Consider the following 24430-nt stretch of genomic DNA (forward strand, 5'->3'; position numbering starts at 1 on the left):
CCTGCTTTTTGCTGGTGGTTTTAGAAACGGAGCCTACCGGATTTCCCAGGCCCCAGCTGCTTTCTCAGACTGAGTAGCTGATTACAGGATGTCAGCTACGGCACCTGGCATGTTTTCTTAATAAGAAATGATCAGTCAGTTGGATGTGAGCTCAGTGGGTAAAGTGTTTGTCTATCACACGTGATGTTCTAGTAAGATCCCCAGAATTGCCACACAAAAAGTAATTTGTATATGTATATGGTAAGTTTGAGTTGTAAATCTATGTATAAGGTAAGTTTGTGTTGTATATTACCTAAAATGCTCTTGCAAACTTACAAGGGACTATTAAAAAAAAAATCTGAGCATGGTGGTACACTCTTCAGCTTTTCCAGAGGCTGTCAGGATAGCAAGTTTGAGCACCTGGGAAATTTATTTTAAATACAGGTTTCAGGGCTTGAAGGAGGGGTGCTCTCTGGGCTTTCTCACTTATGGCTGGTACTCTACCACTGGAGCCACAAATCCAGCCCAGCATTCTGCTGCTTGAGAGTTGTGGTGTCTCAAGGACTTTTCTGTACAGGCTGCTTTGAATCATGCTCTTCCAGGCATCAGCCTCCAGCATAGCCAAAATTAGAGGCATGAGCCACTAGCACAAAGTATTTAATGAGCCTCCCCATCACAGAGTAAGATTAGAAAGGTCTGGGCTTTCTAGCTCAGTATGGAACACTTGCCCTAGTATGTGGGAGGCCCCTACCCAGCATAGGGAAAAGATTAAACACTCAAGAGAACAAACTATTCATGTCTTGTTGACGGTCCTTGAAGTGTTCAAAGTGGAATTTGTTGGGTTTTTTTTTTTTGTCCATCATGGGTCTTGAACTCGGGGCCTAGGTGCTGCCCCTCAGCTCTTCAGCTCAAAGCAAGCACTCTACCACTTGAGTCACTGCGCCACCTCCAGTTTTCTGAGTGGTTTATTGGAGATAAGAATCTTTCGGACTTTCCCTCCCTGGGCTGCCTTTGAACCATGATCCTCAGATCTCAGCCTCCTGAGTAGCTAGGATGACAGGTAGGAGCCACTGATGCCCAACTTTGGAACTTTCTTCTAAAACCATCTTGGGTCATGATGGACAGGAGATCCTGTGATGGTATGGGGGCAGAGGAACAATATGATTGAGCACTTGCTTAGCATGCATGAGTGTTCCTCCTCCACGCCATGAAGAGGAGGCTCTAGGGGTAGTCGATAAGTATCCTCCCTGCGTGTGTACAATAATTTTTTTTATTCTTTTGTCAGTCATAGGGCTTGAACTCTGGGCCTAGGCGCTGTCCCTCAGCTCTTCAGCTCAAGGCCAACACCCTACCACTTGAGCCACAGCACCACTTCCGGCTTTTTGTTTGTGTGGTGCTGAGGAATCGAACCCAAGAGCCTCATTCATGCATGCGAGGCAAGCGCTCTACCGCTGAGCCACCTTCCCAGCCCCTGTAATTTCCTGTGTGTGCCAGCTGAGGGCCTAGGAGCTGTCCCTTAGCATTTTTTGCTAAACTGGCCCTCTACCACTTGAGTCATACCTTCACCCCTGGCTCCCTCAACCGCCATGTGTTGGTAGTTAATTGGAGGTAAGAATCTGGGCTGGCCTCAAACCTCCCATCTTCAAATCTCAGCCTCATGAGTAGCTTAGCTAGCTTTATCTCCAATTAAGCACCAAGAGGCTAGAAGTGGAGCTGTGGCTCAAGCGGTAGAGCATTAACCATGAGCAAAAAAGCCAGGTGAGAGAATGAAGCCCTGAGTTCCAGGCCCACAACAGGCAGACACACACACACACACACACACACACACACACACACACACACACACACACACACACACACACACACACACACACACACACACACACACACACACACACACACACCATATACACAAGAAGCTGGGCACAGGTAGCTCATGCCTGTAATCCTAGCTACTCAGGAGGCTGAGATCTGAGGATCACAGTGGGGGGGGTCATGTTACAGGTTGAGCCCCAGCTCTCTGAACCCCCTCTCCACATCCATGCTCCCAACAGCAGTGTCATCCCCCACCTCCGGGAGTCCCCAGTATCCTCCCTGGACAGCTCCCACCATTACAAAGCCCTCCTGGCCGCACTTGCTTGGCTTGGCTGTCTTCCCCAGGCCAGCAGCGGAGCTCTGGCTGGAGGCCCTGGCTCACCAGCCTCGGCTCGAGGACCCACAGCCGGGAACCCGGGCTCACCCCCAGCCATGCTGGCTGATGTGGCGGCTGGCGGGGGAACCCGAGCCTCTGGGCCGTGGCAGAGGCCCAGACCCCAGCCCCGGCGGCCAGCCAACACCGGCCTGTCCATGCGACAGAAAAACACACACTGGCTGTCTGCCCCAGGGTGTTTCCAGAAGAGAAATTTAATCTAATTTACATACTTCTAGGTACATCAATAACCAAAAGGTGGCCACTGAGAAAAGTTAAAAGGTCAATCAGTTCCCGGTATCTAGCTGGCCCAGGACTGAAAAATAAAAAGATCCACGTTCCTTATTCTCTACACAAAACGCGTCTTTAAAAAAGTGAGAGGTCTAGAGAGCTATACATAGAAAGCAACAGTGAAGGGGTGGGGGGAGGCAGGGGGAGGAGGAGGGACTGTCCCGCCCCTCACCCCGCCCTCCCGGCCCGGAGCCCCTGAGGCTCGGGGGGGCCTGGACGTGGCAGGAGGCAGCTGTCAGCTCAGAGCTCTTCCCAGCAGGAAGGACCCTTTGGGGGGCGGCCAACGAGGATTTCCGTGGCATCGTGGGCTCAGTGGGGGCCCGCAGGGGAGAGCTTCCCCTGAGCAAGCACCGTGGCGGGGTGTGGAGGCTCGACTCAGGACCTGGGGGGCTGGGGCAGATCCCGGGTCTCCCGAGGTGCCTGTGCGCATGATTGCATGGGGGGGGGGGGGGGGAGGGGAGTGTCACAGAATCATCATGATTGCCCGAGGGAAACACAACAGGGGTCTTTGGGGTCTTTGCAAATGGCCACGGGTGCAGCTCTAGCCCCAGCTGGCTGCTAGACATGGGAGCCCTGGCCTTTCCTGGGAACCGAGACGCTGCCCCCCAGGACCTGGCTACCCTCCCGGGCCCAGCCAGGTGGCCGTAGACTGAAGGAAGACACCCTGCGGCCCGAGTCCAGGGGTGTGGGGAGGGTGGCCAGCTGGCTCCCGGCACCCCAGCTGTAGTGTGCCCAGCCCCGGAGGGGCACCGGTTTGAGGTTTTGGCTTGCTCCTTTGGAAACGGAAAAGAAAGGGGGAAGAGAAGGAAGGAGACACGGAGGAGGACAGGCAGAAGTAGACAGAGGGAATCTGGAATGCTGCTGTGTTAGGGTGCCTCTGCTGCTGCTGTCTGTGCCTGCGGGGCCTGGGGCTCCTCAGGCGGGGGGTCCACTTTGGAGAAATTCATCTCCAGGATGTGCCGCTGTAAGTGCCGTACCCACTCTTCCTGGATGGAGAGGGGTCCCTGGAACTCCACCTCACAGAACCTGCACACAGAGACCAGGAGTGGCCAATGCTGCGTGCAGAGGCCGAAACCTAGCTTTGTCCACACTCCTGGGCATGCAGACAGAGCAAGCTCAGGATCTGAGGGAGGAGGAGCCTCCCGGGGGACAGCCATCTCTGTCCACCACTGGGTGGAGCCATCTAAAGTGCACAGGATGGCAGTGGGACAATCAGCCACCCAACTCACCAGCCCCGCCTTGCCTCAGCCCCACCCCAAGCAGCACCAAGCAAGGCCTCATCTAGAGACCAGGGTTTGAATCCTAATTCAGACTTGGATGGAATCGTTTGAAATGAGTCATCTCTTGTCTTGTATACACGTGGACTAACAAACTAATGAATGAACTAAGCTCTGTTTTTTGCACTCAGGAAAATACCTGTTGAGTGCTGACTGTGGACATGCTGGGTGTGCTGCTCAGTGTTACTAACTGTAAAGCTCAGACCTTGTTACTAACCTAGCAGGGAAACTGGTCTTACAGGTGGGGGACGGAGACTTGGGGGGCGACGTTCCAGTATGAGATCATGACACTGGTGACCGTTCCAATGCTAAGTGTCAGAGCGGGAATCTGAACTTGGGGCTGGCTGGCTGGTGTGGAGCTGCTCCTGTCCATGGTCCCTCCTGTCCTGTCGTGACTCTTGGTGTCCAGCACCCAGCTACATGTCCCCTTCCCCCCGCAGCCCCTGCCGTCCCCGGGGGGCAGCATACCTGCACTTGAGGGTGTAGATGTTGCCCACAAACTTGACGAGTGATGTCTGGGGGGGCCGAGGCACCAGGGAGGGGACAGGCCGGACGCGGGGTGGGGGCTGCCGCACCTCTTCCAGCTTTTGCTGCAGGTCTCCGGCGTCCTCACCCCCTCGGGCCGCAGAGGCATCTGGGGGGCGGGCTTGTCGACGCTCAAATTCTATGGTGGGGGGAGGCACAGGAGATGAGCAGGAGGGCCTGGGTGCAGGGCCACCCACCCAGCAGGGTAAGCGGTGGTGGGCGTGGTGGGGACAGCTGGTGACCGGCCCCGCCCCAGACAGATGGGGGTGGGGGGCACCTGGGAGGCGGGAGGCGCAGCGGGTGGCGGCCCCCCTCCCCTCTCCCCCTTCCCCGGCACTCACTGTTGATGTTCTGCCGCTGGTGGTCCTCCGACTTCACCGTGCCCGGCGGGCTGGCCGCCAGGGGCCGCTCCCCGCTGTCGGCGGCCCGGCCGGCGTCCAGGCCCGGCTCAGCACCGGCGCTGCGGCCCACGAAGGCCAGGCCCCCCGGGGCCAGCCCCAGGGGCGGCCGCTTCTCGCCGTCCCGGCCGTGGCCGGCGCTGCGGAACTTCTTGGTGAAGGGGCGGCCGCCCTGGATGTAGCTGCGGTAGGCGCCCACCTTCTGGGGCCGGTGCTTGATCCACTCGCTCAGCGTCTCGATGGGCGAGCCGTTGACGCACCACTCGGTCACGCCGAACTGCCGCAGGTGCGCCCGCGCATGGCTGGCCAGCGCTTTGCGGTTCTCGAAGTAGAGGCCACACAGCTCGCAGCAGGCCTCGGTGGCTGCGGGCGGAGGGGGCGCTGCTGAGCCACGGCCCCCAGGGGAGCAGCACGGCCCCCTCCCCCCGGGGACCCCGCCTGGGGACCCCGCACGCCCCGACGGCCCACCGCTTACACGAGTGGGAAGCCTTCTCGTGGAGGGCCTTGGCCTTGAAGGGCAGCTCGGTCTGGATGTAGGTCTTGGCCTTGACCTCGGCCGGGAGGAGGCGGTCCTCCTGCAGGGGGCGCTTGGCGGCCACGGCGCCCAGGAAGCCGGCGGCCGAGGGCTTGGCGCCGGTGATGGGCGTCAGGCTGAGCTCCCGAGGGATCTGCGCGGGGCCCGCGCCCGGTTTGCCGGGCCGGCCAGCCAAGGGCGACAGGGGCAGTGGGGAGTGCAGGGGCCCCGGCGCCGCCAGGGGCCCGTCCTCGGCCAGGGCGGGGGCCAGGTCTCCCGCGGGGGGCTCCTTCTTGATGAGGCACAGCTTGGACTTCTTCTTGAGGATCTCCCGCAGCGTGTCGATGGGCGAGCCGTTGACCGACCACTCGGTGACGCCCATCTGCCGCAGGTGCGAGCGCGCGTGGCTGGACAGGCCCTTGCGGTTCTCGAAGAACTCGCCGCAGAACTCGCAGCGGATGTCCCTCACGGGCTCGGCGCGCGACGCTGCGGGAGGAAGGAGGGAGGGGCGGCTGCAGCTCAAGCCCGCGGCGGGCCGGCCGCGCCGGGACCCGCGCTCCGCCCTAAGCCGGGCAGCCCGCCTGCGCCCCTGCCTCCACTGCGCAGGGGACTTCCCCTCTCTGAGCCTCCGCTTCGGCCCCCGCCCCGGGACTACTGGAAGAACGTTAAACATGACAAGAGTGGCAGGAACCCGAGCAGGATGAACACAGCCAGTGTGACCGGGGAAGCAAGAGGCAGTGACATGATGACAAGCACAGCATGGGGAGAGCCCGGTAACCAAGGCCCGTGCCCAGAACTTCAATTCGCAATCCTGGGGAGAGCACAGCCGCGGGGCTCCGCCCACAGCCAGGGGCTCCGCCCACAGCTAGCACGAGGCTCCGCCCACAGCCAGGGGCTCCACCCACAGCTAGCACGAGGCTCCGCCCACAGCCAGGGGCTCCGCCCACAGCCAGGGGCCCCACCCACAACTGGTGCGGGGCTCCGCCCACAGCCAGAGGGCTCGGTTCCTCCTCCCCGTCCAGGTGAGGATCCTGCCCCGACACTCCTGCCCTGTAGCCACGGCTTCGAACATGGAGCAGGCAAGGACCCAGGCTCAGACCTGACCTCCCCCACACTCCCGTCCAGTCATTCATCACTAAGTCATTCATCACTAATCGCTGCTTTCTCCACAGGGATCCGGTTGGCAGCCTACACTACTAGCCAACTGAAGACGGCACGAGAGGAAGTCTCTCTGCCATCGCTGGGTGACACAATCTGGCCTGCCCCGGGTGAAGAGCGGGCGAGGCGGAAGCTGGGCAGCGGGGTCTGTGGGGTGCAGAGCTGTGTGCCCACGTGTACCCACGCCCCTCCCTTCTGCCTGGGCCTAGTGCAGTGGGTAGCCCCAAGGAGAGCAGAGGGGGCCTCTCAAGCCATTCCCCTGCCCTGCCTGCCACAGGGCCACACTTACACAGGTTCAAGGGTGCCATGTCTTCCCGTGGCACCCCCCAGGGGCCCTCGGAGGGGTGTGGCTCCCCATGAAGGGTCCCTGGCATCATCTCCCGCTTGATCTCCACCCGCATCTGTTCCGGCTTCAGCTTCTTGTGCAGGGAGGGTGCTGCCAGGCCTGGAAACATCTTCCGGGCCGTGGGAGGGGAGGCAGTTGGTGAGTGGCCCAAGGGGCTTCCCGGCGGCGGCGGCAGCTTCTTGGCCAGGGGCGAGATGTGAAGGTCCGAGGGGCTGCGGGCGTCCAGCGAGCTGCCAGGGCCCCCGCTGCCCACCATCTTGGCCAGGGCTTTGGGGCTCGGCCCTGGCGGGTGGGGATGGCCACCCGGCCGGCACTGGGTCCGTCTCTTCAGGATCTCCCGCAGCGTGTCGATGGGTGAGCCATTGACGTACCACTCGGTGATGCCCATCTGCCGCAGGTGCGAGCGCGCGTGGCTGGACAGGCCCTTGCGGTTCTCGAAGAACTCGCCGCAGAACTCGCAGCGGATGTCCCGTGCAGGCTCCGGCCCGGACGCTGCGGCAGAGGAGAGGGGCAGTTAGGACCAAGGGCACCGGCAGCCTGGCCACCTGCAGGAGCGTTCTGGTCGGCAGGGTGTGGGCGGCGGCGCGCCCACAGGCTAGGGTGGTGATGGAAGGCAGGTGGAAGCCAGGGAGGAGTGGGCAGGGGGCCAGGCCCCGGACAGGGGCAGCTCAAAGGGGCCTGGGTCCCTTCGGAGGCCGGAACCAAGCTTCCCAGTCTCCACAGGTCCAGACGGGAAGCGGCCGTCTAGGTGCCCTGTGCCTTTCCGGACTGGGGGCAGACGTGGGCACCTTCTCCACCAAAAGCCAGGCCCCGCCCCTTGGCCTTCATTCTCGGGGAAGTCATGGTGATGAAGAGCAAGGCCGAGGGAGGGCAGAACAGCCCCTGACAACAAGATCTCTGGGCAGAGCTGGCCCGCTGCCAAGGGCCCCTGTCCACTCCCTGCCCCAACAGGGAGGGAGGAAGGAGGGGGCCAGGACCCCCCCCACCACGGGAGGGGCTCCAGGGCCCACAGGGAGGAGGAGGCGGCTGAAGCGAGGACCTACAGAGGTTGAGAGGAGATGGCTCCACATCAGAGGCCCAGAAAATGCCGGCGGCCGAGAGGTCCTGCTTCCCCCAGGGGCTGGCCATACCCGCGGCCTTCAGCTTGGCCTTCTTGGCCGGCGGTGGGGGGGGGGAGCAAGGAGAGGGCCTCGGAGGCAGCAGGAGGCCGCCCCAGCGGGGCCAGGACTCCACGCCCGGGTGGGAGGCGGATCTGGACGCCGTCCCTCCTGATGAGCCCGTAGAGCACGTCTATGGGGGAGCCCTTGGCATCCGGGTCGCTGACGCCCAGGTGGCGCAGGTGGGCGCGCGCATGGCTGGACAGGCCCTTTCGGGTCTCAAACCAGGCACCACACAGCTGGCAGTCCAGCTCTCTGCCCCCGTCACTATCTAAAGCTGCGGAGACAAAACACAGGGGGCGTTCACGGCCGCCACCGTGGCTGGCCCTGGGGGACGGAAGCAGGAGCCTGGCGTGAAGTCTCCGCTGCCCAGGCAGTTTGGGGTCCAAGAGTGACGCTGCAGGTTGATTCTGGGAGGTCGGGGGGGGGGGGGGGTGCGGCCGGGCGCAGGACGGCCTGTTCTCCCTGACTGGCCTCTGGCACCAGCTGCACATGGACAGCTGAAGGATGCAAGGTGTAAAGGCGATGGCAGAATTCCCGCGGCAGGTCGGGATGCTCCCAGTCCCTTTCTCCTGGAGCCCTGCTAAGGGAGCCCTGGAAGCAAATGGTGGGTCTAGAGTCGGGGGGTCCCACCAGGCTGCTGAGCACCACACAGCCAAGCGACGGCAGCCACGGCCCCTGCTCCAGCAACCCAGGTGCACTGAGCAAAAAACGGCTCCGGAGAGGCGTGGCCTGGGCTGCTCCCTAGGCCCAAGCCAGACCCTGCAGACACCCCAGTACTCTGCTAGGCAACAGGCTTAAGGGAGAGCCTGATCACTCGGGGACCCGCTCACAAACCCTGCTCCCTGCGTCTGGAAGATTTCTTCCCCCAGCAGCTCAGGTGGAGGCGCAACAGCTCTGGGCACACACCGGGAGGTGGGGGGAGAGAAACAGAGAGAGAGACAGAGAGAGACAGAAAGAGACAGAAAGAGAGAGATACGCATCCAGACAGGATGGCCAGGAAGACACAAAGACAGGCCAGCTCCAGGGCCCTCCCGTCCACCTGGACGGCCAAGATGCCAGAATTCCCACTGGGGAGGCCAGGACCGTGGAGGCCTGGCAACTCAAGCTACCCCACCCTGGGCCAAGGGGACAGGAGCTGTGTGGAGGCGGCAGGGAGGACCGTGGTGGGGTCAGAGCGGAAGGAGGCCGCGATGGGGGGAGACGGAAGGGCATGGGCAGGGGAGCCCAGCAGGAGAAGCTGGAGTGCATGCTCTGACCTGGACCACGCAGGACCCAGGAGCTGCTGCTTGCTGTCCCCGCCTGTCCAGGCCTGGCACCCCCTCCCCCCATCCCTCCCAGCGCTGGCACCGCACCCTGCTCCCAGGACCCACACTCACTGAGGTTCAGGGGCCCCTCATCCTCAGACTGGGGCCACTGGGCCTTGGGGGAGAGCGGCCGGGGACTCAGGGACAGCTGGGGACTCCTGTCCTCGGGATTCTTGGGGACCGTGGAGCCCGGCAGGGCCAGGGGGGCCTTCTTGAGGAGTGGCGAGGTGGGAGGGTGGGCCAGGCCCTTAGCTGAGAACCCCGGAGGCGACTTGATGGCTTTGTTGATGGCTGGAGCGTCCAGGGGCTTGGCCAGGGAGAGCAGGCCAGGCCGCGAGGCTCCCGTGAGCAGATCCTTTGGGGAGTTGTTTTTCTTGGCCAGGCCGTGGGGCAGTCCGAGGGCGGCGTCCGGCAGGCCCTTCTGCTTCACCAGCTCATAGAGGAGGTCAATAGGGGCGCCGCTGCTCTCTGACTCTGCCACCCCCAGCTGCCGCAGGTGGGACCGCGCGTGGCTGGACAGACCCTTGCGGGTCTCGAAGCAGGCGCCGCAGACCTCGCAGGTGGTCAGGCTCTGGGCTGGAGGGGGAGACGGGAGGCCAGGAGAGCGGGCTGTGAGGCCTCGGGGCCCAGCCAGCCCGCGTCTCCTCCCCTCACCTGGGCTCCGGGGACGTGTTTTTGCTGCAGTCAACCCCACTCGATCCTCACAATGATTCTAAAGGAGGCAGGGTTTGCAAACAAGGAAACTGAGGCTCAGAGAAGGGAAGACCTGAACCCAGGAGTGAGTGCACGGCAGGAGGCACAGCCTCCTGTGGTCCGGCCAGCGCCAGGCGCCCCCGCAACTGGCTCACATCAACATGCCTTGCCAGCCACAACTTCACACCCAGCTCCTCTCCGTGGCTCGTGCCACACGCTGGGCAAGAGGCCCACGGAAGCCATGCTCCCACGGGTGAGCCTCCATTCCCCACCCTCTCAATCTAATGACCGGAGGGCTCGGGCCAGGTCGACTCACTCCTCACATCCCTGGGAACCAGCGTGGAGCCTGACACTACGCAGAACAATCTTATGCCAATGGATGAGTCGGGGTTACACGGGAGCCCAAGCGGCTAGCAACAGGTCAGCAGCGGCAAGACGCCCTGAGCCAGGGCTGTGGACCCCACGCCCGCTGCTTCCCTGGATACCTGGGGGCCTGCGGAGGGGGGGCCAGGCTGCTGGAGCTCTGGGGAGGGAGCCACTGCCAACCTGGGCACCTCGCTAACCCTCAGGCCCCAGAGCTCCCCCGCTGCAAGAACCACCAGCCTGGCCAGCACCCCTACCCTGCCCTGCCAGCTGGGCCACTCACTCACCCTTGAGGTCCGGCAGCTCCTGTTTGCTGCCCTGAGGAACCTCTGCGGCCACCTTGCTGCTCAGCCGATTGGCCACCTGCTCCAGGGCCCCAGGGACAGTTGGGCTCTTCTTGGGGAGGGGGGAGGACCCCAAGTCCATAGCCACCATTGTGCTTTCCTCAGGACCCAGGCCTGTGGGTGGAGGAGACAAGCTCAGGCCAGGCCGGGCCGGGCCACCACCCCTGACAGGACCCAGAGGGTGGCACCCTCCCTCATCGGGAGCACTCTGCGCTTGCTTGGAGAAGCTGATCACCCCGGGAGAGTGGAGGCTGCACCCCCCGGGCCCCAAGACCAGACAAGAGCTGAGAACTGAAGGCACAAGCTGCAGACGCGGAGCGAGTTTGAGCTGAGGCTCCCGTTCACAAGAGTCATACAAAACTCTCTCCGGGCAGTGTGGGGACAGGGTGGATGTGGGGAGAGTCAGCAGGGCTGGGTACATGGATACCGGGGGGCAGGGGCCGCTGGGTAATGAGGGGGAAGGCCGAGGCGCTCAGGACAGGGAGAGACTGTCACCAGACAAGACAGCTGGGGCTTCAGGGGCGGCGGGGTGGGGGACCGCCGAACCCCAACAGGGAAACGGTGGGAACGAGGACCCCCGGGAACTACGCGGGTTGGTGGGAAGTTCCGGGGGCGCCTGGGGGGCGGCGGGGGACACCGTCCCGAGGGGGACGGGAACCTGTCGGAGTCTGGCGTGTGGCTCGAAGGGGCCTGGGAAGCTGGAGGTGCGGCTCGCGGCCAGGCCTCCCGGGGGGGCCGCCGATCTGCGGGTGGATGGCCCGGGGAGAGGCCCGGAGCGGGGCCGGGGGCCGGGGGCCGGGGAGAGGCCCGGAGCGGGGCCGGGGGCCGGGGGGGGGCCCGGAGCGGGGCCGGGGGCCGGGGGCCGGGGGGGGGCCCGGAGCGGGGCCGGGGGGCGGGGGGGGCAGGGGGCGGGGGGGGCCCGGAGCGGGGCCAGGGGGCGGGGGGGGGCAGGGGGCGGGGGGGGCCCGGAGCGGGGCCAGGGGGCGGGGGGGGCAGGGGGCGGGGGGGCCCGGAGCGGGGCCGGGGGGCCGGGGGGGGCCCGGAGCGGGGCCGGAGCGGGGCCGGGGGCCGGGGGGGGCCCGGAGCGGGGCGGGGGAGGAAACCGGGGGGGCCCGGACGGCCCGGCTCGACGTGCGGAGGGCGCCGCCGGGCCCGGGGACGGGCGGCCCCGAGGACCCTGACGCAGTCTGCGGGGGAAGCGGGCGCATCTGTCAGACGGGGCCGGGCCGGGGCGGCCGGGGTGGCCGGGCGCCGCCCCGCAGGGCCCGGGGCCGTGACAGGGGCCGCGCCGGGGCGCCCGGAGGGGCCGGGGCATCTGTCAGACGGGGCTCGGGCTCCCGAGGCGCGGCGGCGGGGCGATCCCGAGGCCCGGGCCCGCGGGCGGCGGCGGAGGCCCGGGGGCGGCGGGGGGCCCGGCGGGGGGCGCGCGGGGCGGACGGCGGGCGCGGGGGGGGCTGCGGCGGCGGGCGCGGGCCGCCCTCCCGCCCTCCCTCCCCGCAGGCGGCGCTTACCGGGCGGGGGCGCGGGCCCGGGCCCCGGCCCCGGCTCGGCCTTGGGCCCGTCCCGCGGCGGCGGCGGCGGCGGTGGCGGCGGCGGCGGCGGCGGCGGCGGCGGCGCGGGGAGGGCCGCCGGGCCCGGGCTCGGGGGGCCGGGCGGGGGCGCCCCCGCGGGCGCGCGCTCCCGGGCGGCCCCCGCGCGCGGCCCCGCCGCCGCCTTGCTCTCCGCTTTTGTCACTCGGCACTGGGCGGTGGAGGCGGCCATCTTGGCTCCGGCGCACGCGGGGCGGCCGCCCCAGGCGTGAGCGGCCGAGCGCCGAGCGTCGCGGCCGGAGAGCGCGCTCCGCCCCGCCCCCCTCGGGGCGCGCCCAGGGCGGCCGGCCGAGCGCCGAGCGCAGCGAGCGCCAGGCTGCGCCGCGCCCCGTCCACCGCCCTCCGCCGGGGCGCCCACCGGCGCCGCGCGCAGGTCCCCGGCTCCTCCCCGGCCCCCAGCCCGGGCTCCGGACATCCCTACGGCGAGGATGCGAGTCCTCCAGCCACGCTCATCCACCTCAGTATCAGCACTGGGGCTTGAGCGCCCCGACGGGCGACCCCGAGCTGCTTCCCCGGCAACGCACCTGGCCCGAGCTTGGGGATCCTCACGCCAGAGCTTCGCGCACCGTCCTGGAGGACACCCGACCCTCAAGCCTCCTCCGCGGCCGCAGCAGCCCTCGGCGGGACCGCTCCTCGAGTCCCGCCACCTCGCTTTTCCCACCTCCACTCGGAGCACCACGTGCTCTCCCTCGGGTACTTGACAGGTGGGCGGGGCCGCCCAGGCTCGCCCCGCCCCAGACCTGGCGCAAGGCCCCGCCCTAACCTGGCTCAGGCCTCGCTCCTGCCTGGCCAGGCCCCGCCCACCCCGGCGCTAGGCCCCGCCCCTGCCCGGCCAGGCCCCGCCTCCACAAGGGACCGCATATAAAGGAGCTGCCCGCAGGAGCTCCCTGCCCCTCCACCCCACCTGCTCCGCAGGTGTCCACGGGCAGGGGGCACAGCCCTCCTCCTCCTGTGGACACAGCCAAACTGGCTTCCATTCACCGTGACCCCCTCACACCCCACATTCACCCACACCTGGGGACCCGCACATGGGTGGCTGACGGGGAAATCTGGAAGTCTGTCTGCCACGCACATGCTCCCATCCTCGGGGTGCCGGCCCAGGGGGCCCGATAATGAACGCGAGCAGGGCATCTGGACTTGGCGGCGGGGGTGTGGCTGAAGGCGGCAGACGGACTGGAGCCAGCTCCACCCGGGCACCCAAACAAAACTAGGCAGGATCCGGTCCTCACTGCCTCTCCCTGTGACCCCCACCAGCCACTGCGCTGCCCGTGCCTCAGTGTCCCTCCTGTCCATGAAAGAGCTTGTGTGTGTGTGCACACACATACATATCCATGTACATGCTGGTAGTGGAGTTTGAACTCAAGCCTGGTTACTGTCTCGGCTTTTTCCACTCAAGGCTGGCACTCTACCACTTGAGCCACAACCTCACTTCCAGCTTTTGGGTGATTCATTGGAAATAGTCTTCCTGATTTTCCTGCCCAGGCTGTTTTGGAACTGCCATCCTCAGATCTCAGCCTCCTGAGCAACTGGGATTACAGACCTGAGCCACCCCACACCCAGCCAGTTCACCACTTATTAAAAACTCTGGCAGCCGGGCGCTGATGGCTCACGCCTGTAATCCTAGCTACTCAGGAGGCTGAGATCTGAGGATCTCGGTTCAAAGCCAGCCCGGGCAGGAGAGACCGTGAGACTCCTATCTCCAATAAACCACCAGAAAACCGGAAGTGGCGCTGTAGCTCAAGTAGTAGCGCGCTCGCCTTGAGCTGAAGAGCTGAGGGACAGCACCCAGGCCCAGAGTTCAAGCCCCACAACCGACAAAAAAAAAACTCTGGCAAGTCAGCCTTTGCTGAATTGGAACCTTGGCTTTTGCACTAACCCCATGGTACCGGATCCGGGGGTCCTGCACCAAATATTGACTCCAGATTTCCAGGGCCATCCTCCCTCCACCGGAGATGCCACCAAACGAGGCACTCAGAAATCCAGCCCTGCCTCTGTGGCTGAGACATGGGATAACCACGGCTTCCCTCCAATAGAATGGGTATGCAACAATGCAATGCCGGGGCTCAGCTTAGAGGCAGAAGGCTTGCCTGACAGGCCTGAGGCCCTGGGTTTCACCCCCAGCAACACCAAACCATACTCAACCCCAGACATACATACACACACAGGCATTGTTTCTAGGCCTAACCAATAGGACACAGGTTGAAACCTTATGCCATGTTCAGGGATTGGGGGGCAGGGGAGAGGTGGGAGAGAGACATTATCCATGCTGGAATTCTAGATGTGCACCATCCAATAGGATGCCCGCCTGCTCAGTATTCACTACATTTCAAGTGCTCAGCAAGCTGCCTGCAATCCAGGACAACACAGGTGCCGAGAGCATTCCCACTGTCCCAGACAGGGCCACTGCAGCCCTGCTCGGTGCAGAAGATTCTTGCAGAACAAGGAAAGCTCCAGTGCCACTGCCTAGTTTTCAAAGGCCAACTCCTGCAGGCTACGTAACCTTGGGCATATGAATTAAGTTCTCTGTGCCTCAGTTTTCCCATCTGAAACATGGGAGGGGGTAAATAGGGTGACAACACCTGCCTATGTTCACAGAGTCATGGTGAGGATCTCAATGAGTCTGTGGCCGTAAAGTAGGCAGCACAGCGTGTCTGGCTCTTAGTAAGTGCTCAATGGGTCTTTGTTGGGCACAACTGCAGCAAGAGCCCATCCTGGCCCAGCCCCTTGAGGAAAACAGACTGGACCCCTAGGAGCCAGTGAGGGGGCAGGCAGGGAGGTCCTGGTGTACGTTGTAAAGTGACTTAAAACACTCCCCTCCATCCCCCAGGAAGGGTCAGGCCATGCCCAGCCTCCCCTCTCCCCCTCTGCTTACCATCTCCATAGGCCGGCCCTGGGTCTTCAGCCCAGATGGGCGGGAAGGGCAATGTAAGAGGCAAGCGAGGCCGGCGGGGCGTCAGGAAGCCGCCGGGTGGCCCCGGGGGCTCCCGGCCCAAGGGGCTGGGGGGCAGCTCAGCGGCCGAGGTGGCCAGCAGCTCCTGCAGGATGTTGATGGGTGACACGGTGAGCTCCCAGTTGGTGATGCCGAAGTCCCGCAAGTGGGCGCGGGCGTGGCTGGAGAGGCCCGCCCGCGTGTCGAAGCCAGCCCCGCAGAAATCACAGCGCATGAGGCTGAAAGTGCCGGGGTCGAAGTTGGCCACTGCAGGGAAAGGAACAGAAGATGGTGTGAGGGGACGGACAGAGGGGCGGGGCGGCCCCCGACGCCTCCACCCCCCGCCCATCGCCCTGGATCGCCTCGTTTCCCTACTTCACGACGTCCATGCCACACCGATAGCTCTGAGCTCATGCACCCCTGATCCCCCACACACACACTAAGAATCCTGGCCTCCCAGGCCCCTCGGCATAGCTGGTACCATCTCCAGCTGGTAGATCTGAGGATTTGGATACCCGTTGCATCTGTTTAGGTTTTGGTTTTTCTGCCCATTGCTGCCTGCCCCAGAACTGTAAGTTAAATAGGGGTTGCATGAAGAAACGAACAAATAGACCGGGTGCAGTACCTCACGCTTATGATCCCAGCTACTTGGGAGGTAAGATACAGGAAGACCCCTCCCCATGATTATGAAGCTAATCCAGGTAAAACATGAAGTGAGACCCCCATCTCAACCAATAAAGCTGGGCATGGTGGCATACGCCTGTCATCCCAGCTACCAGGGGGATGTAAACGTAAACCAGAGAGAGGTGCATGGTCCAGGTCAGCCCAAATAAAAATGTGAGACCCTAACCGAAAAGAAAAAGGGCTGGGAAGGTGGCTTCATGGTAGACTGCTTGGCTAGCATGCACGAAACCCTGGGTTCGATTCCTCAGTACCACATACACAGAAAAAGCCAAGTAGTAGAGTGCTAGCTTAAGCAAAAGAAGCTCAGGGGGCCCAGCACGGGTGGCTCCCGCCTGTCATCCTAGCTACTCAAGAAGCTGAGATCTGAGGATCACAGTTCCAAGCCAGTCGGGGGAGGAAAGCCCTTGAGACTCTTATCTCCAATGAACCACCAGAAAACTGGAAGTGGCGCTGTGGCTCAAGTGCTGGAGCGCCAGCCTTGAGCTGAAGAGCTGAGGGACAGCGCCCAGGCCCTGAGTTCAAGCCCTAAGACTAGCAAAAAGAAAAAGAAAAAAAATAGGAGGAGGGGGTTCTAGGGCCATGACTCAAGTGATAGAGGGCTTTCCTAGCAAGCTTGAGGCCAGGAGGTCAAGCCCAAGTACCCCCCCCCCAAAGGAAAAAAAAAAAAGAAAACCCCACAGTGAATGGCGCCTGTGACTCCCAGCTCTGGGAACCTTTCCTGGGGAGGGCTGGGGACCTTCTGGGCATTCCCCCACATCCTGGTTACTTGCTGCCTAGCCTCGCACCCATGCCAACAACACCTCCCCAAGGAGGGCGGCCAGCCCGTAGAAGAGCCCCGGGGAGCTGCTGGCGCCGGGACCCTGTCCCACCAGGCTTGGGCCAGGAATTCCAAGAGGACAAGAGTTGCTTGCAGCCGCCCTGCCCCTCTCTGAACAGACAGTCCCTTGCAGAGAGGGCCACGGGGGCTGGTTGTCTGGCGCAGACCGAAGCCCCCCACCCTTCCCCCCAGGCCCCTTTTCCTCCCCCCGCCCCGGCAGCTGGCACCGCCACCCACCTTTGCTGTGACTCCCTGGTCCCTCGGGAGGGGAGACCCCCAGGCTTCCCTTGCATGGCGCTAAGGGAGGAATTAGAGACAGGTGGGTGGGTTTAGAACTCAGCAGCACGAGTGTGTGCGTGTGCGTGTGCGTGTGAGCGTGTGGCTCCCAGGCCGTGGAGGGAGGTTCGTTTGGGGGTTTTTGGTGGGTTTGGATTTGGGAGGGGAGGTGGGGAGGTGTTTCTTTTTTTTCTTTTTGGAGGTGAAGCCGCCCTACCTTTTTTCTTTTTCTTCTGGAAGGAAAACCGCCGCTCGATGGCCTTCACCTCCTCGGCAGAGATGAAGTGGCGCACGTTGTAGCTGACGCCCACGCGGTTCAGGTGGCCACGGACGTGATTGGCCAGCCCAATGCCATTGTGGAAGCGGTCCGGACAGTACGGGCACTTGCGATCTTCGGGTTTCAGTCCGCCAACGGGGTCCCCCCCAAGAAGCCTATCCAGCCCCAGCGGGCTGCCGATGGGCGCATCCAGGAGCAGAAAATCCAAGGGGTGGGTGGCCTCCAGGTCCAGCGCCAGCTCCTCCGGCTGCAGCCTTGGGGACCCCCCGGCAGCCGTGGTCATGAGCTGCGGCCCGAGCTTTGCCAGCAGGACGAGGGGCACCATGCGTCGGAGCTGCTCCCGCTGCGCCCTTGACGCCTGCGCGCTCCGCAGGGCCTCTTGGAACGTTCGCTTCAGACGTAAGGCCGGCTCGGGGAGGAGGCCGCAGGCAGCCGGGGGTGGCAGGTCTCCATGTTCAGGGGCAGCATCCATTTCGGAAGTTAATGCTACATCCTCTTCCTCTTCCTCCTCCTCTTCTTCCTCTTCCTCCTCTTCCTCCTCCTCCTCCTCCTCCTCTTCGCTCCAAGGGTACCGCCGGCGTTTGTTTCCACCAAGCTGTATGGTGTAGGGGACCGAGGCCGGGGCAGTGGGAAAGGCCAGCCTTCTGAGAGGCCCCGGGCCGGAGTGGTGAAGCAGCGGCTCTGACACTGGAAAGTTCCTGGCGATGTCCAGCTGCTGGCTGTCTGGACATCCAGCGGGGTTCTCCTCCCGCCACATGGGAGCCAGGAGCGGCTCGGCCCTGCCAAAGTAGTCCACCGTGGCCACGTCGGGGGAGCGGGCATACACACCCTGGCTAGTGCCCGGCTGGCTGGCCAGGTCCTCCGGGAAGGCCTCCCACTGGGGACCGCCGTGTGCCAAGCGCGCATGCTCCCTGAGCAGGCCCTCGCTGGGTGCCAGGAAGCCACAGGAGAGGCAGGCACTGAGGTCGGAGGCGGGGGCACAGCGGGGATAGACCAGAGAGCCGGCCTCGGGGACGGGGCTCCCGGCTCTGCTGTGACCCCCAGCTGCCCCATCGAGGGGCGGGCCCGGCGGTGGCACCAACGGCCCGGAGGGATTGGTGGCGAAGACGCAGGCGGGACGCTGCCAGTGCGCCGGGCGCCCCTGGCCCTCGCCCGGGCAGCGCTTCAGCTTCTGGATCTCCTCGATGATCTTCTCCCGGGAGGCCTGGTGCCGCTGGCGGTGCTGCTCCAGGGCGGCGGGGTCGGCGAACGGCCAGCCGCACTCCCCGCAGGCCAGCGGGGTCAGCCCGGCAAGGGGCTCGTGGCCCGGGGCCTGCCGGTGCTGATTCATGTGCTCCAAGAGATGGGCCTTGTGCCTGAAGTAGATGTTACACTCCACGCAGGGGAACACGGCGGGCTCGTCTTCCTCCTCCTCCTCCTCCTCCTCCTCCTCCTCCTCCTCGTCCTCGTCCTCCTCCCCATGGCCGCCCGGGCTGGCCCCCGCCCCGGCCACCTCCTCCAGCAGCTCGCCCAGGTAGGCGCTCGTGGGCGGCGGGGACGGCGCTGGCTGCAGACGCTCCACGGACGCCTCGGCGTTCACCGTCCACGTCTGCGTGGCCACCTCGGAGGCCGAGGCGGGAAGGAACCACTCGGAGGGCCGGCTCAGGCCCTCCACGTCCTCGGGGTGGCCCCTGCGGCCGGCCACGTCCATGCCCAACGCCTTGGGAAGGTCACCCAGCGGCACGGTCACCCTCCTGAAGGCTGACAGGTCCCCGCGGGACCCCAGCTCTCTCTGGGGACCCTGATCGTCCGTCTCTTGGAGCCAGGTGAATGAGGGGCGACCCCGGGGGAGTTTCTCCCAGACCTTCAGTTCACCCTGGTGAGGTAAGAACCTTCTAGAGCCCTGGGCGTGGTGGGGGTTCAGGGTTCTCACGATGACCGAGTCTTCGAACCTCCGCTCAGATGGGTCGCCCTCCCCGGCCCCCTGAACCAGGGGGGGCTCCCAGGGTCCCAGGCCGTCGGGGGGCCCGGGGAAGAGGCAGGGGGGCGGGGAGCCCGGCCGGAAGTCCAGGCTGTCTCCATCAAAGCAGCTGTAAGGGAGTGCCAATGGGGACAGGTTAGCCCTCGGGGCCTTGTGCGTCCTGAGATGGCCGCAGGGCCTGATCCAACTCCAGAGTGAGCCTAGACCGGCAGGTGACCGGGGCCGAGGGAGGGGAAGGGCAAGCAGACCGGTCTGGATTCAGCTCCCAGGTTGCATCTGTTCCCAGAGCCAGCCCTGCTGCATCATGGGAGAATGTGGCAAGCCGGTGGGGGCGGGGTGGGGGTGGGCTGGGGCTGCCCCGAGGGAACGTGCCCAAGCCCCAGCCAGAGCTGTCAACTCTCATCTCTCTTCCGGGAGGACTCCAGGGCTGGGTGTGAGTTCCAGGCTGCTTTCTAAGTTGGTCCTTCCACGCCGGAGAGATTTAGTTCATCAACTACACCTCTCCCCCAAAATGTGGTGGAAAGCGAACTTCACAGCGGAACGGTTCACAAGAGGCACCTGCTCGCCCCCCTGCGTCCCCCTCCCCGGCCCTCCGTGGACAGGCAAAGTCAGCCCCAGACCCAGTGACTCTCACCTTCCCAAGTGGGAGGGAGGTGGAGGCCTGGGGTGAGGGGAGGAGAAGCAACTGGAAACCTCCTCGCCCCTGTACAACATCTAAGGAATTTCACGTCACCGGCAAACACTGGGCACCGGCGGCTCACACCTGTAATCTCAGCTACTCAGGAGGCTGAGATCTAAGGATCCTTGGTTCAAATCCAGCCCAGACAGGAAAGTGCTTGAGACTCTTTATCTCTTCACTTAGGTTAGCCTCAGACCTAGCTCCTCTCGTATCTGTGAAGCCCGCTTGCCTGGGTCACGCATTTCTGGCTACCCTATTTAGCTTATTACTCGAGATGAGGGGTTCCTGCTATTTGCCCAGGCTGGCTCTAACTGTGATTTCCCCCAGTGGCTGACCTTTAAGAAGCTGGGATTACAGGTATGAGCCACATGGCTGGTCCCCTTGAGGGTTGCTGTGTTGGGTTTTGTGTTTTTGTTGGGCTTTTTTTTTTGAGACAGGCTCTCATGATGTAACCCAAGTTGGCCTTGAACTTGGGTCTTCCTAACTACAGGTGTGCAGCACCACACCCCAAATCCCCATTTCAGGGGTACGTCGTTTTCCTCATTGATTTGGTGACGACCACCCCTCCACTTTTAAGACCTTGGTTCCATGAGGGGTGATCAGTCACACTCATAGTACAAAGGAAGACATGAGCTCCACAGACACCATCCTCCCTCCCAGAGCAAAGACCCAGTGGGAGGGCTGGGGAGGTGGCTCAGTGGTAGAGCGCTTGCCTTGCATCCATGAGGCCCTGGGTTCGATTCCTCAGCACCACATAAACAGAAAAAGCCAGAAGTGGCGCTGTGGCTCAAGTGGTAGAGCGCTAGCCTTGAGCTAAAGAGCTGAGGGACAGCGCCAGGCCCAGAATTCAAGTCCAATGACTGACAAAAAAAAAAAAAAAATGCTTGCTGAGAGTCCAGAGCATAGCAATTAACATAAACTCCAGAAGCTTCTTATGAATCATGATCATTACAGGCTGGGTGCCTGTGGCTCATGCCCATCCATAATCCCAGCTATTTGGGAGGCTGCTAAGGATAGGAGGATCCATATTTGAGTCCAGCCTGGGCAGGGAAGTCTAAAAGACCTTATTGTCCATGGAGGTGGAAAGCTGGACAAGGCTGTGTGGGCCTGTGGGCCTGGGGGATGCTGCCTAGAATCGACAGATCGTGTGCGGCAAAGGAGCAAGCCCTTATCTCAAATGTAATCAGTGAAAACCAGGGCTGGCGGCCTGGCTTCCAGAGGCATGCAAAGTCCTGAGTTCAAGCCCGAAGAATCCCAAAAGAAGAAAAAAAGCCCATGATGGTGATGGCTACCCGCTAGCGCCCGTCAGGGTGAACTGTGGCCACCGGTCTGCTCTGCCCTGGCTCCTCCAAGCAGGTGAGTGTGATTGGTAGCCTGTGGGCAGCTCATTCCCATTCTGCAGATGCCCAGAGAGGGCCGCCTGGCGGCAGAGGAACCCACAGGGCTCAGCTCCGGGCTCTTGGGCCTGGCTCCCGGCGTGGGTAATGAGAGTTGACCGTCTGTGTGGGGGCCTCCCCCGCACCCCAGCCCCGCACACACACCCAAGGGGCTGTGTTCTCTCTTCCTGCCTGACTTCCTGCTCCCTCCTGTCCCCCGCGGGCCTGGCTCCCGGGGCCCCCTCTTCTCTGGGGCCTGCTCGTCCCCCTGCCCGCTGAGGTCAGGGCCAGCTTGGCACTCACCCACTGCTGATCCGACGGGTGGCGGAGGTGGCGTGGGGAAGGGCTTCTCTGAGGCCAGCATGAGGCCGCCCATCTGTAATAGAGAGGGGAGACCCTGAGGGGCTGCGCTCCCCCCGGACGGGGCTCTGAGCACCCCCAGCTGGGGGGGGCCCTCGGGGCCCTGCTAGCCCCAAACCCTCTCCCTGAGAGGCCTCTGCATCCCTGAGTCCTGACAAATGGGGTGGAGGGAGGTTCTTGGAAGGAACCCCCTTAGCTTCCCTGGGGTTGGGGGGTCCTGTCTTTTTATCTGGGGACCAGAATGGATGTTTTTTTTGTTTTTTTTTCCTAGTGTTCATTTGGCTTTTATGGCTGAAAGCTAGCTAGCGCTCTGCCACCTGAGCCACAGCTCCACTTCTGGCTCCGCCCACCCCCCCCCCTTGGTTCTTTGGAAGTAAGAGTCTCATGAACTTTCCTGCCCTGGCTGGCTTTGAACCGAGATCCTCAGATCACAGTCTCCTGAGGAGCTGGGATGACAGGCATCCGGCTCTAGCCTACCTCTCTCTGACCTCAGGACCTTTCCACTTCTTGTCTGCCAGCCCAGAACGCATGTCCGAGACCACCGACTCAAAGGAGCCCCTATGTTTTTCTCTCTCAGAAACTCTATTGTCCCCCCTCCCTTAAAAAAATTTTTTTTGTCAGTTCTGGGGCTTGAACTCTGGGCCTGGGCGCTCAGCTCTTCAGCTCAAGGCTGGCGCTCTACCTCCTGAGCCACAGCACCAATTCTGGTTTTCTGGTGGTTTATTGGACAGAGTCTCACGGACTTTCTTGCCTGGGCTGGCTCTGAACCTTGATCCTCAGTTCTCAGCCTCCTGAGTAGCTAGGATGAAAGGCGTGAGCCACCGGTGCCCACCTCTCCCCTTCCCGCCTTTTTTTTTGAGACAGGGTCCTGCCATATCACCCTAACTGACCTCAGCCTCACCATGTCCCTGACCTCAGCCTCTCAAAGGGCAGGGATTACAGGCACACACCACCACACGGGACTTCTGTTTTGTTTCTTTCTAGAAATTCCCTGGCTGTCTTTCTGGATGGCTGTGGCTTGCCAGAGTTCCCGCTGCAGGCGCCCAAGCCTTGAGGAGTGTGAGGATTTTGTTGGTTTTTAGACTCTCAGTGCCTGGCATGGAAATGCTGGATAACTAAATGCCAGAGGAAGATGGATGGAGGACCGGGTTCCGGCCTGATCCCTCTCCGGGCTTAAATCCTAGACTAGAATCCCTCCCCCAGGAACTCCCCCATCCCCCCCAACACAGAGCCAACTCTCCATTACCCGCCTACCGAGCCAGTGTCTAGAGTGACCGCAGGAATCCTGGCTCGGGCGGCTCTGCCCGCCACGCTAGCCTGCCACGAGCAAGCGTGCCGGCCGGGGAGCGGGGCCAGCGGCCTGAGCCAAGGTTAACACACACGAGGGGAGCTCCGAGCCCCGGCCAAGGGCCTGACAGATGCAATTGCTGGCCGCGTCTCAAATTGAGGATGGCCCAGAGGGAGGGTTAGTAAAGCCTGGGCCTAATTCTTCACGCGCACGCGCACACACACACACACACACACACCCCTCCACTGTCTAACTGGAGATCTGAGCCCGGGGGGGGGGGGGGGGGGTAAAGAAGGCCGTGGGAATTTCCAGATTCCAGTTGGTTTTCTTTTCTTTCTTTCTTTTTTTTTTGTTTGCCCAGTCGTGGGCCTTGAACTCAGAACCTGGGTGCATTGGAGATCAGAGCCTCATGGACTTTCCTGCCCCGGCTGACTCTGAACCTTGATCCTCACATCTCAGCCTCCTGAGTAGTTAGGATGACCAGGCGTGAGCCGCCGGCGCCTGGCTATGTGTTTTTATTTTGGTTCTTTTTGGGAGTCTTGAGGATTGAAGGCAGGGCCTCATGCTTGCTTGGCAGGTGCTCTATCACTTGTGCCGTGCTCCTGATGGCCCTTTTGTTTTATAGATCGGGACTTGGGCTTTCTCACTCCAGACTGGCCTGGGACCGTGATCCATCTCCCAGAGCGACTGAGATTACAGGCATGTCCCACCAGGCACGGTTAGCACTTTGACCCTAAGGGTCTCTCTCTTAACCTAGATCCACCTATCTGTGCCTCTCGATTGGTTGGGATTACAGGTGTGAGGCCCAAAGCCTGGCCCCGAGTGCAGTTTAGTTGTGGTGGTTGTGGTTTAAGCTTGACAGTGAGGGCAGGGTCATTCCCTAAGGACCACCACCACCGAGAAGCATCTCCAGCCTCTGCCCACAAGACACCAGCGCCTGGCGATCCCATAACCATGACAACCAAAACACATATATACCTCTAGCTATGGATCTCCACATAGGACCCAAGGATCCCCTGGGGGCCCAACTGAGAGGCACTGGGGAAGACGAGGCTGCTGGGAGGGCCAGGGGAGGGGTGGGGAGACGCAAGATGCAGACCAGCTCAAGATGACACCCCCCCATGCCCGACCACCCCTCACCCCCAAACAGCGCCTTCCTGGGACACAGGAAGTCCCAGCGGGCGGCCGTGGCTCTGAGCAGGTGGAGGAGGAGGAGCTCCCCGCACCAGGGACGGGAAGTAGGACTGAGGGTCCCCAGCGTCCCGCTTCCGAGCGCCCCAGATTCGCTGATTTGTGCCGGTCGGCCGGCCGGCGGGTCGTCGCCGGAGACGCGTGGGAGCGACGTGGCCTCTTTGTCCGCGCGGCTCCTATTTTTAGTGGCGGTGACATTGGCAGAAGGAGGCCACGGAGGGCCTGTGTCGGAGGCTTGGCAGGTGGAGGCTCCTCCCCCGCCCAGGGGGTGCAGACCGCCTGGGGGTGCCACACAGAGTGGCCCGAGGGTCGCTCCTTGGCCTCTGATCTCGGGGATCCCCGAGGAGGCCGTATGCAGATCAGACGTATCCATAATGAACTTGAACCCCCACCCCCACCAAGCCGAGAATCCGAAGGCCTGAGAGCCCAGGAGACGTAAGTTCGAAGTTCGGTGCGGTGACTTG

At 62.9% G+C, this 24430-nt stretch overlaps 1 protein-coding gene across 1 annotated transcript in view; it reads right to left on the reverse strand.

Annotated features, from left to right (window-relative positions):
* Positions 1-2364: 2364 nt before the first annotated feature.
* Positions 2365-24430, reverse strand: part of LOC138817791 (protein Wiz-like) — a 25840-nt gene continuing 3774 nt past the window's right edge. The window contains 12 exon segments of the mRNA XM_070008469.1: positions 2365-3484; positions 4204-4399; positions 4602-5021; positions 5134-5658; positions 6620-7168; positions 7720-7849; positions 7851-8110; positions 9213-9716; positions 10484-10654; positions 15002-15325; positions 17053-19181; positions 21431-21503. Of these exon segments, the coding sequence (XP_069864570.1) occupies positions 3325-3484; positions 4204-4399; positions 4602-5021; positions 5134-5658; positions 6620-7168; positions 7720-7849; positions 7851-8110; positions 9213-9716; positions 10484-10654; positions 15002-15325; positions 17053-19181; positions 21431-21503 (5441 nt within the window). The 3' untranslated portion in view covers positions 2365-3324.

The sequence above is a fragment of the Dipodomys merriami genome, unplaced genomic scaffold (assembly GCF_024711535.1).
Source record: "Dipodomys merriami isolate MVZ:Mamm:240054 unplaced genomic scaffold, mDipMer1.0.p SCAF_70, whole genome shotgun sequence".
In the NCBI taxonomy this organism is placed as follows: domain Eukaryota; kingdom Metazoa; phylum Chordata; class Mammalia; order Rodentia; family Heteromyidae; genus Dipodomys; species Dipodomys merriami.